At 43.3% G+C, this 14,840-nt stretch overlaps 1 protein-coding gene across 1 annotated transcript in view; it reads right to left on the reverse strand.

Annotated features, from left to right (window-relative positions):
- SLC6A2 (solute carrier family 6 member 2) overlaps positions 1-14,840 on the reverse strand; it is a 65,497-nt gene that overhangs the window by 37,270 nt on the left and 13,387 nt on the right. The window contains exons 2-3 of the mRNA XM_084294792.1: positions 7,788-7,919; positions 3,772-4,009 (exon numbers count right to left, since the gene is read on the reverse strand). Of these exons, the coding sequence (XP_084150918.1) occupies positions 3,772-4,009; positions 7,788-7,919 (370 nt within the window). The remainder of the gene's footprint in view (positions 1-3,771; positions 4,010-7,787; positions 7,920-14,840) is intronic.

The raw sequence follows: 14,840 nt of genomic DNA on the forward strand, positions 1-14,840 counted from the left end.
CAAAAATGTTTTTTTATGAATTACTTTAACATGTACTGAATGGATAGGATGTCTTTAGCGTTGTGTGTGTTTAGTTCCAAACCACGAAAGGGGGGAGTAATTAACGTGCATCTCAAAGAAACGTGGAATTGGCATTTCGGTCCTAGCTGGGTCTCTGTTATGACTGAGTGTTATGAGCAGAAGGGCACCAGGTTTTATCAGATTTTGGAGTTTTTGCTTTGCTAAGTTTGCAGTGTGCAAATACTTTGTAATTGATTTTAACGGTCCCTGATGAGGTATCGGAGAGGTCCTCTTGCATCCTGTGCTCCTGCTTGAAGCAACTGTCCACTGACGTCAATGGCATCTTGGCCTGGAGAGAGCCCGAGTGACTGAAACCAGACAGGGGAACCAAATGCTCTCTAGAAAGCATATGGGTAGAACCGCTTCGACCCGAATTATTGCCCAACTCGTACGGCTTGAAAACAAAATCCAGACGCATTTTCCAGAGTGCTTCTGTCATGCCTTGACACGGAAATTACAATTTGAAGTGGTTTCTTCCAAGTCTGAGGCTTAGAGGCTTCTCCCTGCTCTCCCTCCCTGCCAAACACGGGACAGCTGAGAGGTCTGGCCTCGCTCCTTAGCAAGTTTTCCCTTCTCTCTCTCAATACAAGCGGTGAGAATCAGTGTGTGCCTGTTGAACTTAGAGGTGCTTTTCTTGAAGCACTGGATGAAACGCTGTATCACAGCACTCCCACCTCTTCCTACAGTTTTTTCCTGCGCCAGTGGAGGTAGAGAAGGAGAGACAGCCCTGGCAGCTGCGTGGTTTTAGGAAGTCATCTACTCTGTTTCTGCGGTCAGAACAGCTTTGTGTTGTGACGGACTCACGTCCCAAAGAGAGAACAAGTCTCTGTTTCCCTGTAAGTGAAACCACACCAGCTGTCTGCGTGGGGCTTGTTTTGGAAGGACCTCCCACTGCAAAATAGATGGCTAGTGTTTCAGATCGCCCTGTTTACATCACTCTGCATATATTCCTGATGTAAGCACACAACCTAAAGAAACAGGTTCAAGCTGTGCCCCTTCCCATGAAGTCTTGAGGCTGAAGGTTTAAGTGCCTGAGCATCTAGCATCCTTAACAATTTTTCCATATCGATTCCCACAGGCTGTGGTGCATCCCTCTAACACAGAGCAGCGTGCTCTTATTCTGCTGCTTGCTACAGCTGAAAACATACCCCTGAATGCTCCCAGCTGGGGGGTCTCCCATATACCTGGGTAATACCGAGAAAAGTAACAGACCAGTATTTTCACACCCATGGACAAAATCACTCCTTTTCTCTGCCATTTTCACTCTGGGCACCAGTGCTATTGCTGGTTTTGAGCCCTGTTTTGGTATTTCTGGCTATCGTGCTGTGTTGTGTGGGGGCAGAGGCCAGGCTTCCACAGGTATCCCACTGATGTTTCACGGGGCACAGTTTGTCATGATTTCCCTCTGGTATAAAAGTAGCTGTTCTGTTTCCTTGTTTCTCTATGTAGCTACTAAAAACTCAAATTCTGAAATCTGCCTTGTTAAATCTATTGCCCCCAAAGTAATTGTTTCTGCTCTTGCTTACATCCTACAAGACTGGATAGCAGGATGGACATTAAGAAAGTAAACACAATTCTATGATTTAGAAAGCAGTGTCTTCATGATGCTGTTATTTAAAACACAAACAAACAAAACCTCTTACACGTCCAGAGTATTACTGAGGAAGGATCAGTTATTTATCTACTGCATCTAGAAATGGTGCAGCGTTCTGTAAGCCTGCTGTATTGATGCAAATTTAACATGTACATCATCGCTCCTACTTCCTGACCCTGTTGTGTGTAATATGAAGCTTTGCAATGGGAAGATTCAGCTCTCCCTTTTGTAAAAAGATGACGGGAGTGAGTGCAGTTATTTGATAGAAGAGATGAAACACTGTTTTCTGAATTGGGCTGGCTTTCTCAGGGTCGATCTGAACACACAAACTTTGCGTGTTTGGGTCCACACCTGAGCTTTACAGCTGGACTTGATGAGCTAATCCAAATATTGGAAAAGTGAGCATAATGCCCCTTGTGATTCCCTGTTTTTACAGATGGGGAAGCAGATGTCATAGATTGCATTACTTGGGTGTTTATTCTCATTTTTGCTATGTAATCTAGTTGCTTATGAGTATGGGGCCTAGGGAATTAAGAACTGCCCCAAAATTCAGGGATCAAATCATAATGAAACATCAGACTCCCTTTTTATTTTAACCTTCTAAAAACTGCACCTTGAATATTTCATGGTCAGGAAAGAACCCTGATATTTCAAGTGTTGATGCGGAGGCAGAATCCCAGACTGGGCTGTTCCCAGATCAGTGGAACTTAAAATGCTGGGCATAGTTTCCACCACCACCCCACCCAGTACAAACACAATATTGTCCCCCAAGCATGATGTGATAACTGAAAATGCAGAGAACCACTTTAAAGAGTAAACGAGCAAAGCAAGACAATGAGGATTGCATTTTGCTTTAAAAAAAGCTTAATCACAAGAAAACTGTAAAGAAAACCTTTTTTTTTTAAAAAAAAAAAGCCATTCACATGAAAGTTCTCTAATAATAGTTACTTTTTTGAAGAATTTTTTATAATTCACTTCAAAGTCATGTTCTTTGTCCATACACAACACCGCCTCTTGCTCTAAGTGCTCTCTTTACATTTGGTTTATGAGCACATACATTGTCTTTGTAAGGGCAGTAGACTTTTTTTAGCAGTCATTATTTGTCCTTCTGGGGAGTTCCTTTAAACTCAAATCCCCTTATTAACTGTTTTCAAAGCACGTAATTTAGTTTACCCAAGGCCTGGCCAACAGGTTGTGTCCCGCTCCTGAGGACTGTGCTGTGTCCAGCAAAGAGCAAGCAGCCACAAGCGTTTCACAGTTCTGAACTCAGACCTTAAGTTCCCTGCTGAATCCCACGTTTATGGTAACAGCGGTGTCCCTTTGTTCCTGCAAGGCAGGGCTCATTGCTCAGCAGATGTGTGCCCTGATAGCCTTCCATTCCCCACACTGAAATAGTGATTATTGGGATTTATTCAACAGCTGATTCAGTTAGCCTGATGCCCACCCTCATTTCTTTCTCCTAACCAAATGCTGCCTTTCTCTGGGGACCCACAGTGCAGTTATTTATACACAGAATATTACTGTTTTATACTTATTCGTATACCTTTTTGCTTTTGATTTCGAATGTTTGATTTGAGCGTGTCTTTGCCTGTCTTGGCCCATATTGCACAATGCTCTTTCACTCAGGATTTAGAAGAAGCCTGGCTTTTTCTAACTGTGGTGCTCTCCTGCCTGCTCAGTGCTGCATCTCACTTCATTGAACTGCCGAGGCAGCTGAGCAAACAGGTCTGCTCTGAGGTGTTTTGCAAGTGGAGAACCAGGCAAAGTCTATTGAATGAATCATTATTTTAAAGCCTGAGAGCCAGCTCCATTTGGCACTCAGTGGTCTTCACAATATTGCTGTTTCCTTGCCCTGGCAAACTTGATTTGTGGTTCCTGTAGGAACCCCACACTGCTCAGTGGTCAGTACTGCATTTGTACCAGGGAAACTAAAGCTTGCAGAGGCAGGGGGCTTAATCACACAGGAATACAAATGAACATTACAGCTGCATTTTAACCTTAGTGGATTAGTTCTGATGCTTGTTTTAGAGGCTGGACGCTGTCCTATTTTACCTTCCAGAGGAAACACACTGAGACACAGAATTTTAAATAAATAGTAAAGTCAAGTCAACACTTACTCATAAAATTCAGCAGCAGGAGTGAGCTTGTACTTTGAGTATTTGGTGCCATTGCCAAGCACTGATGCGTTGAAGAGTTTGGGATCTGTACAGTTTAGGCTGTTCCAGCTGTTGTTGCAGTTCGTCCAGGGGAGCTCAAATGTGAATGATGAAAATAGATAATACAGAGACCAAGCTATGATAACGTTGTAGTAGAAACCCACGTAAAGAGCTATGAGTATCACTGCGTAGCCTACACCTAAAGACAAAGGAGAAGTAGATTATACATTGCATTTTACATGCAACAGCACATGCAAACACAACTAGTGGAGTACTCACACACACATAGTTGCAAATTCATTGCAAGTTTTCAGACAAATAAAACATTTTTTTTTTTGTCATTTACATACACGAGTCATTGACCTTAAACCAAATAATTACATGAACGAGGCTGGAAAATGAGCAGCCGTTAGGAAATCCAATTGTGTTTGCCAGAGAAAGAAATGAAGCAGCTCAATGTCAAAATTTGCTCTTGTACAACTCCGTTGCTGTTTTTCTTCCAATGCACAGAACTGCAAGCCCATGTTAGGAGTGAAACTTGCTTCATCTTCATAATGTCAGAGTCCTTGGCAACTTGCCTTGGAAAGTAAAGCTGAAGGCACGAGAGGTTTCCCTGTGCCTCATGCTCCTACCCCGAGCTAGTCTGGAACAGGCACCAATCCTTCTCCCGCCTCGTTCCCAGTGTTAGTGTCCAGATTGGCGTCCGTCAGCTTGTGACTACGTTCAAAACATGCCCAGAACAGCCTCTGCTGTTCCACTGAGGGGCTCCAATGGGTTAGGAGCTTGCCAGTAAATCCTAGTGAATATCAGGCTTGGGGCTAAGCTGTGCATGGACCCTCAGATCAATTCATTGCCTCCCCAGGATTACAGAGTTGAAATAATCGCAAAATGTAACCCTAAACCTGGGTTTAGGGTTAGTAAATGCTGGGTGGCACACTTGGTGAATCCCCCGTAAGCATTCTCCATTGGCTTTGAGCATCTGCTTTGTGTTTTTGCATGCTGTGAGGTGTGCTCAGAGCGCCTCTTAAGTGAAAGAATCCCAGAGAGTGCACGTTCTCCTCATAAAATGTGCATTTTAAAATAGTTTGGGAGGAAGTTTTGATACTAATGCTAGAACAGAATAAAAGTTTATTGCCAGATTTTTTGGGGAAGCTTGTTTTACCCTGGCTGAATGCGTTCTATTATTAATGTGTGAGCAGCATTGATCCCTGAATCCTGTCCCAAAGTTATTTGTATTTGGTGTTACAGGTGGAGACTACATCTGCTTTATGGCTATCACCCCTGCACTGTCACGGCACCTTAGTGTAAACCTTTATTTTTGTTTTTCTCCATTTTAGATATGCAGAAATACTGCACTGGGGGCCTAACAGTTGGGTGTTATTAGGCTTTTGTGTTCCCTAATAGAACAAATAAACAGCACACACTGTCTATTAGTCCTCGGGCTGCAATTTGTGTAAGAAACAGATGCTGACCCTGAAAGAGTTCAGAGACTTCTATACACCAACTCTTTGTGAGTTTTTTAATAGATAAACCAGCTTGCTCATCCCTAATATTGGGAAAAGATGGCGTAAATAAAGATGAAACTGTATCTTAAAATCTTTGGTGGTTAAATGAAGCCAGTGGGGTAACACTCAAACTCTAGGGATAGATAACAATAGGGAAAAAATCAGCCAGGAGGGTAATTCTTAAATTTTAACACAAATGGTAAAATATGAAGTGTGAATATTGTATGTTGCACTGAAATTGGATGATCTCTGTAAGAAAGTATTGCTGAAATTCTTCCTGTTCAGGAGGACAATGATGGATATTTGATATCAAGATTCAAAAATACGGGATCAACTGTATCTTAAATGTCGCTTCTTTGAAATCATAAGAATATTCAGGAATGAACTTTTATTTTAAAGTAGTGCTGCACCACCCACACTCTAAAATAGGCCTTGGAAAAATGCAGAGATGAAAACACTGCTGCAAAGGTTACAGGGTATATTTTTAATTGCATGCATTAGGAGAGCAGTAGTTGAGTCCTTAGAGTTCACAGCAATAATATTCATATTTAAAATTAGCACTACAGTGCTGTTCTTTTAGAGAAGGTGTTACAAATTTGCGTAGACTGTGCTTGCTTTTTGAATTAAACCAGAAAAAATACAAAAGCAGTAGAATTTAGCAGTAGAACATATTTGCAATTTATCAGATTTGACCAGAGCTTTTAACAGTACTGAGTTTATACTAGTGCTGAGATGCAGATAGGATTCAGCACTTAAGGAGTCAAATACCTGATGCTATTCTATATCCTCTGAAGACCATTGAAAGCTCTCAGTGAGGTATGTTTAGTCTACCTTGAATACGTCCGCTTAAAAACACAGCCGGAATGTCAACAAGGCTACACGTGCAATGCACTTTATTCCCCTTTCTCTTCATCTTTTCAGTCCTGAAGTCAACAGACTGACTACTTCTGAGCACAGTGCTTTTTTTTTTTTCAAACACTTTGAGATTCTTGTGGTCTAATTTTTGTAGTTAGGTTTTCAAAATCCTTGTTGCTATCCAAAAGTATTAACCAACACCCCCAGGAGCTTTGAGCAAGGGGCTGCATGTTCCTGGGAGCTGGGATGAATTTTGGCTCCCATGAAGGCATTACAGAAGGGTTAGGTAAACCTAGGTGAATTCATTTGTAAATTTACGGGCACATATTTTTTTTAGCTTGCCTATCTATCTTTTATTATATCTCTAATTTAATGTTTTGGGGTTTGACTGATATGAAAAAAAAATGCAGTTCTCCTGTTGTGCAGAGCTAGCCTCCTGGAAGAGAAAAGCTTTATTTTGAGGAAGAAGTCTAACATTTACTCAGTGTAACCTATATCCATGCACCGGATCGGCCAAGTTTGGATTGCCATTGTTAAGCTCTTCAGCTTTTGTCAGTCACGGGATGAACATGATCTGAATTTTAAGCTTCTAGGATCAGGCAAGCTTGAGTGGTTTCATTCCAGCTATTTCAGAGAGCTCCGTGTCAAAGATTTTGCTTATGATTTTACATATGATCTGGTAGAGGGGTAGCTCACGAGTTCTGCTGGTAAGCAATGCTTAAGAAAAATCTTGAGGCTCTTTAAAGGATACGTTTCATGTACAGAAAGCATATACGGTTTCCTTCACCCAGAGACATCCCTTTACCCCAGCTCGGTGCCCCCGGACACCTAGCCCCAGCTATTCCTTGCACAACAACTGCAGCTCGGCGCACAAGGCAGCACTGCGCAGCCTTCACTTCAGTGATGCTGGGGAGTTAATGCTAGAGGAAAGCACTTGGTAGCGATAATGCTCAGGCTTTAATAAATGCTTCTCGTTGCTGGATTTGAAAACCAGTTTAAATAAGCTATCATAATCATTGCCCTCATTTCATAGCCAGGAAAGCCAAGCTTCAGTGCCACAGATCTAGTGGCCGAACTGAAGCCTTCACAGCTCCGTTTCAGTGTTTCAGCCTGCCTCGACTCGTGCTCTGGCAGAGAAAGCTCCACAAAATGAGCTGAACAGGGTCAATGGCCGTGCGTCGTAGGGAGACAGCACAGGACTGACCTGGGTGGGATTTGATATTTCTAATCTTTGCACTGCCAGCCCTTCCCTCCCCCTAGGTAAAGCCATTTGCCCCCATCCCTGTTAGGCAGGGGAAAGGGGCACAGGGCTGAGCTGCTCCTCCTGCTCACTGTGCTCCTCAGCAATAACCTTGACAATGATTTCTCTGGCTTTTTCTCATTTTCTGCTCCACCTGTGATAACAAAAAGGCTCTTGACTCCAAGGGTTGGGGAAAGGTCAGCAAATATCAGGCTGTCTGGGGCGAGATGAGAGAGACCTTTCCGTTGCTGGTGCAGGCGTGCGGCACCCTGGCTCTGCCTTTCCCCTGAGCAGAGGAGCACGTATTGGGTGCCTTTCCCCTGGGCAGAGGGACACTTACCTTTGGGTGCCTTTCCCCTGAGCAGAGTGACACCTACCTTTGAACACCGGGCAGATTTTCCACACGGTGGCAGCTCCTTCTCGGTTGTACTGTCCCAGGGCTAATTCCATATAGAAGAGGGGCATCCCAGCAATGATTAGGAAGAGGATGTAGGGAATAAGGAAAGCACCTGGAAACAGAGTGATTAGACGTTGTAGGCTGGATTTTGGGTATATTTTACTTTCTCTAAGTAAAGTTTTATCCATTGCTTGCTTCTAACTGGCTAAAGACAAAGCCACTGCTTTTGGGAGCTAGAAGGGAAATATCAGGAAAGCAGAACCCCTGTTCTCTTGTCCTTCTGTACGTTTTTTAAAGTCGCAGAGGTAGCGTCCCTGAACAAAGCTGTACAGTGTGCCTCCTATTTCCCCCCAATTTTCCCTCTTCATTTTGACTACAAAGAGAAAAAAACTGCCCCTGAAAATGAGTCCTTAACTGAAGAAGTGATGCAGAACACACCTGCAGAGCTACAAGGGAAAGGGACAAGGAAAAAATCTGTTAAGTTTCTTTTAGTACAGTATGTTGAAAAGGGACAGAATATGGAGGCCAGCAATGGAGAAGAAAATGCCATGCAAGCTCCACTAAGTGCAGTTTAAATCATGCTGTGTAAGCTGTCTGCTGGCACCTCTGGCTCGAAAATAAATCTCTGCTGGTCCACCATATGGAGCTTCTGTGGCATATTTGGGTTGTTGGTACAATAAATTCCCTTCTTTTTATGAAATGCATTAGACAACACACCTGTTCTCCAACCTAGTGAACACTTGTGCCAAGTGAAATGCAGAAGGATCACCTAATGCAGAAATTATCTGAGAATGTCTTAGCTGTTTTATACAATCCAAGTCACAGATAGAGGACTCCCCCAAAACGCAGGACTGTATATGATGATAGAAATTATCACAGTTGGTGTTGTGCTGATTAACTGGTTACTTGGTCAGTCCTTTGTCTTAAGGTTCTTCAAAACTGTAGTTTTATGCTTTATTACAGTTTACTTGGTTCTGAAGAGTTAAGTTCATGTATCATGTCTGTTTAAAATGACTGGATTGTTGTGATGAATGAGGAGCTGAAAGAATAGTTATTGTAAATGACTGGTTGGTCTCCTTGGGGTTAGTTATTGAGAAGAAACTAGGTGTAAATCCTAGTTAAAGTTGTTCAGCAAAAGAAACAAATCAAAAAAAGAGAAACGAAACAGCAGCAGCTGTCTTTCCCTTTCTCCTAGCAGCAAGTAGTAGGAGCCTGCGCAAACCTTTAAAGTGTGCTGTAGTGGTTTAGTAATTTGAAAACTTTCCTTGCAAAAGGAAATTAAGTTGCCCTGCTTCTAAACTTAGAGAAGGTATGCGTAGTCTATAAAAGCTAAGTTTGACTGTAGCTATCTACACGAGGCCAGTAAGCAGAATGAATGGCATTATAAAATTACTTCTGAACTTACTGCCATGCTGTCCAAACAGTTGGTGCTCCTCTACCTGTCAGCTCTGCTTTTCACAGATGTTCCTAGTGTGAGCTGCCCAGCGTGACTGTTCAGAGAGGGGATGTGGAGTACACGCTGGAGAATAAGAATGCAAAACCGAGCTCTGTTCCCTTCATACCACAAATCCACGTTCTAAAAGTAACGTCCTGTAACCTAATGGTAAAGACAACGAGTTCACCATTCAGTGAAGTTCGGGTATTTGAAAGCTGAAATCTTGCCATGAAACAGTGACGCGATGTATCACCAGAAATAAAGAGTAGCATAGAACTTGGCAAATGTAGTCAAAAAGCTGAAATAGATTGGTTGTATCATTTGAGGGGGGCAGGAACCTTCATTTTTTGTGCTGTTTATAAGGAGCGTAGTGTGACTGCAACCTGCACCCACAGGAGCTGCTACAGTACAAACGATGCGTGCTTCAATAACATTTCAGTGTAACACATACGCCTTCTTCTATTATTGCACTGCTTGAACTGTTTAAATACTGTAGAGGAAAAAGTATTTGTTTTTCAACGTACTTGATACTCCGTTGTTCTGAGCTATGGTCAGTGTTGAAACACTCAGCTAATTCAAGCTGGGAGAGCCCGTACTGTTTTTGTTAAATGCAATATCCAGAAAAACGATTTTAGGTGGGCTTACTTTGTAGGTCTTGTAAGTGACAGCCTTTTAAGTGCCTCCCTTGTCTTGCTTCAATAATATTACAGCGTGCAGAGCTGACTCACAAACCTAGCATGTTGCATTTGGGATGTATCAGAGTTGGTGCAGAGAGCAGCTTTAATATCGAGAGGCCGTGGAAAAAATGATGCCACCAATTGAATAGGGAAATTTGCGTATGAGATAATTGTGGAGATGTGTAGCGGACACGCATATGAAATGGTAGTTTAAAATATGTGTTCTCCAGTATGACTAATAGCGTGATGAACTGTGAAGTGTACTGTACTTACACATGCTTGCTTAAACATCGTATATTTGGCTCCAAATCATCCCGGGCTTTAGTTAAAGGAGGTTTTTCTTTTTGCCTTTCCTTCCCTCCCCCAGAAGGGATTACCAAGGTGTGGTGCAGTTTTCAGCATGGAGCAGTTGCACAGGTTGGTAGCTGGGGTTGTCCTTCAGGGGACTAGGATGGTGAGTGAAGTATTTTGAAATTGAGATAGATTAGAGATAAAAAGATTAGAGATAAAAAGCACCCCAAGTAAGGGTTCTTATTGACATAAGTTGACTCAAAAACGTTTCAGAGATTTCTGGATCTTTTTTGTTTAGCTGCTTCTCACTAGGTAACAAATACCAGAAGTCAGATATTTTGTCAATATCTTGACATTTGCTCTTCTCATTTGACTTCATCTACTGTTCTGAAAGGAGGCTTTGTACCACCCTGCATGCTTGTTTCTGGCATCCCGCAGGCGTTGCAGAGGCAGACCAATGTCCTGGTGGGTCTCCTGCTGTAGGTACACGGCTGTGAATTGGGGCATCAAACCAGACTTCTCCAAAGGAGTTAACGCCTGCCTGGGCTGTGAAGCCAAAGCACGTTAGGGTGATGTGATGCCAACCCCTGCCTGTGCCCCTGGCCACGGGAACCGCTGCGCTCTGATCTCCGTGAGTCCAAGGCCGGGCAGGTTCGCATAGCCCAGAAGACCGAGCTCCTGCAGGGTGCACGGCTTGGCTGACACTTCAGACAAGCTGAGTAGCTTGCCAAGAGCTGCCTACCTACCTCTGAGCTGGGGGAACAGAGCTGTGGGGCTGCTGCACTGGCAGCAAGGTGCTGATAGCGCTCGAGGGGATTGCACTCCTCCACGGTGTGATGGCACGGGGCTGAGCACACAGCTGCACCCCAGGAAGCAATACTGCTCTCAGCAATCCCTAAAGGGTCCTGGTTTCCCCTCCCAGCTAAAAATCTGGAGTAAGTGACATCTGTGGTACAGCTCTGGCATGAGAGCTGTATTTGACTTGCTACTGAGTCACGTGCAGCCCAAAAGCCACACATGGGCCTCTGAGTGCTGCACATCGCTACGTCTCTGTTAGCAGATGTCACGAGATCCATGTGCTTCGTTCCCATAAGGTACCAGTGTATATATGGAGTTAGAAAACCATATGTCTCAGGCAAAACTAGATGAGATGAAACTCTCCACTTCTACAAAACCATCAGTGTGAAACTTCGTGTGGAAAGCTGCACAAGTTTGCTTTTTTTTTTTTTTTTTTTTTTAAAATCTATTATATTTCATTAACAAATTACAAGACAGGCTTTGCATTCTTGAGTTCAGTGCCAAATGGACTTCTTCATTTGGATAGAACAGAACCCACCTGAAGAGTTTGTCTCCTCCCTCTGTTCTTTGCAACCTCCTTAAGGAGGGAGCAGAGAGGAAGACAGCCCTAAACGCTCCTCTGTCCTACAAGGACTCATCTCACTCCCGAATACCAGAAAGGAAGCAGCACAAAATGATTTTTTTAAATCATTAGTAACTCAAACAGCTGCTGTTGTCCTAAAAGGACTTGCCGATGCCCATACAAGAAGGAGGCTGGGCCAGGGTTAGCTGAAACAATCTTGAACTATTCATGCCAGGCTGTTATTAGCCTTCTGCCTTTGTTACCATGGATATTTGAGTCAAAACGTTAACTGGCAGGGATGTCTGCTAAAACAACAAACTTTGGGCAAGTATCGCAGTATATTTTCAGATAGGAGAGTTGCCAGCATTTCTGCAAGAATAGAGTCTAAAAACAAAGATCTTCCAGTTGGTGAATTCAAATACAAGCTAATCTCTGTATCAACCCCGCTTGCTTTTTTCAACCTGTAAGTAAACAGAACTGGAACAACATCAGCCAACAGCTGACAGTGCAGTAAGCTTGCTTGGACAACATCAAGGTGGGTGGCAGCTAATCCGTGCAGCCTCTTGTGAATAAAATAGGAAGTCCCCAGTGCAGAGATCTCGAAATCTAGGTTGTACAAGACCACCAGAGATGGAAAAACAAGGTAACTGTAGGCATTTCTGAGCACACAAACATTACTTCTGGGTCTTGGGACCAGTTGCCAGCTGGCTAGCACAGCCGCAGAGAGCACCCCGGGGGAGGTCAGCGTGCAGCAGGCTGGGATTTGTCGCAGCTGAAGTCTGAGCCCTGGCGGGGGCTGCTGCTGCCTGCCCCTTTCTTCCCGGGGGTGGGCAGGCAGACCCAAGTGTTTACTGACCGGAGTAAAAGCAAAAAGGGTTTGCACAGCACAACAGAGAGAAGCCAGAGATGCGGAGGAGCATGACGTAACCCCTGTGTCAAAGCCAAGAATATGATTTTAACAGCAGCTGTATGATGATGTTGAGCCCTGCCAGTGGTAGATGATAGTAGTCAAAAATAACAATTTTCTGCAAAACAGATCGCATGGCATGCTATAAAAACTTCAGCAGCACTTTGCACATATAAAATCTTCAAGTATGCAACATTTTTATGGGAAGTATTTCTGCACCATAAAACCAGTGGAGCTATACCATGGTGAGTGGCATGTTTCTGTTGAAGCCCTTATATTTAGCTACTCCCTCTAACAAAAACCATTGCTAGATCTGATCTTATTTATATTCCTGCTCTGTTTGGGCTCAGACCCTTCAGTTTTTCCATAATTCCAATTTTAATAGTGTTCCTTTCACTCAAAGAAAACGAAAACAAATAGTTTCCAGAAATGGTTCAATGCTGTTCACGGGCTGATGTCAACTGAAGCCTTCTTTTATTTATTTATTTATTTTTGTCTTGAGCTGTTAACCTGCTGCTGCCTTGAAAACACTTGAAGCAACTTGAAGTGCAGTCTATTTATAAGCTGGTCACTGGGATGTAACAGAAAGGGTTACCCGCACTATTCCATGCAAACCCAGTCATCTCTTTGGCTTCTGTTACAAGAGTAATGAGCTCAAGAAACCCATTAGTAGCTATTTTGAACAAATTAATGAGAGTTAAATATACCCAGCCACTCAGAGCAGCATGATTCATTCATAAATTACACCCAAGACCTTGGCTAAGGTCCTATTTACATAAATTAATGAAATGATCACATTTACAACAGGGTGTAGTTCAAAGATAATCACAGGGATGTATAAGAACACACCCCTGGCCTGTGCTCTTGGATGGGGAGCGAAAGAATCAATAAAGAAACAAGATGGGGCTGGGACAGTGCAAGTCAGGCTGGTCCAGGGTGGCTCTGGGAGGGGATTTCTGCTGCTGACCTTCACTGCTGCTGGCTTGGGAAGAGGATTTGGCCATTGCCATCTGCCAGGAGTGTGACTGCAGGAGGTGCAAACATGGGGGTTTTGTTCCCAGGCTGGGCAGATGGTGCCGGTCAGGGGAGCTGCTGGGTCAGCCTGCAGATGCCCAGCTGGAGAGGGACACTACTTCGTAACAGACATGACTAGAAGCTTAAGAGGTGCTAAATCAAGAGACAAATTATCTGTCATTTTACTGGCTTTCCACTGCTGGCAGTTTTTCCTAACTTTGCAGTTATTAGGTGTGACACAAGGATATATTCACCTGCAACTGAATCATATCAACAAAACCACCCTTGTAAGGTGTAGGCTGTACTCGAGATGTAGAAAATCAAAGTGTTTGTCAAAATGTACTCTGATTTATCAGTAGCAGAACATCCTTGGCTAAGAGTATTTTTGACTGAAGACATCAGAAGCTATTTGCTGTGAGTTTATAGGTCAAGATCAGCAGGTTTTGCTTGATTCCTGCACTGGAAAATCCCTAATAACATAACCCCATGTGACAAGTTGTCCTTGAAACGTGCTGAATTTTCTGTAATGTGCAGAATACAGTCATGTGCAGGAGAGGAAATACTTCCTCAGCTTTAGCTGTCTCTTTTAAGTGTAGGGAAGGCCTTGCTTGGTGCCAGGGAGGTTTTGGCAACTACTGTTTTACTTTGGTTCAGATACGGGCTTAGTCATGGTTTTTTCTCCCTCCTTGATGAACTTCTATGTTCATTTTTGTTTGTTTTGTTTCAGTGTGCTGTATACTGAAATGAATGTTTTCAGTATCCACGGATCCGATTTTGGTTCTGGAAGGGATTGTTAGGTACTTTGATCCAACTTCCTGAAAAACATAAGCCACCTTCATGCAGAGAAACGTACAGTTTTGACTGGAAGACACCAGGCAGATCCTTTTATTGCTTCACCTTTGGTGGTTAAAAAAAAATAAAATAATATTTCTATTTTATATATGACATTTGATTCTACCTGTGCTTTCCCTGAGAAATTAAAACGCCCTGCATTACTTTGTTTTCATCCTGTGAAGGTGTGCAAGTGCTGCATCCAAGCATTGCAGCCTTCTCATTGTCTGAACAGACCGAGTAAACTAAGCTGATGAATTAATGTCATGGATTTTTTTGTTTTGCTTTTCTGTCTAAAATTCCCTCCTTACTTAGAGGTGTTTCTTGGTGTAGCAGGTTCGCATATTGACAGGGTGAAGAGTTAGGTGGGCACCTGTACCCATGTTACCTCCCCACTTTCTGAGCTGCACATGTGCCAAATTACATCCCTGAGATGTGCCTCCTGCTTCTAGAGCCTGGGATGAAGCCGCTGGATTCCAGCCCCTCGGTTAGGCGCTGTTAGTCCTTGCTTTGGTCTT

Source organism: Netta rufina (genome assembly GCF_964035555.1).
Source record: "Netta rufina genome assembly, chromosome: 13".
Lineage (NCBI taxonomy): Eukaryota > Metazoa > Chordata > Aves > Anseriformes > Anatidae > Netta > Netta rufina.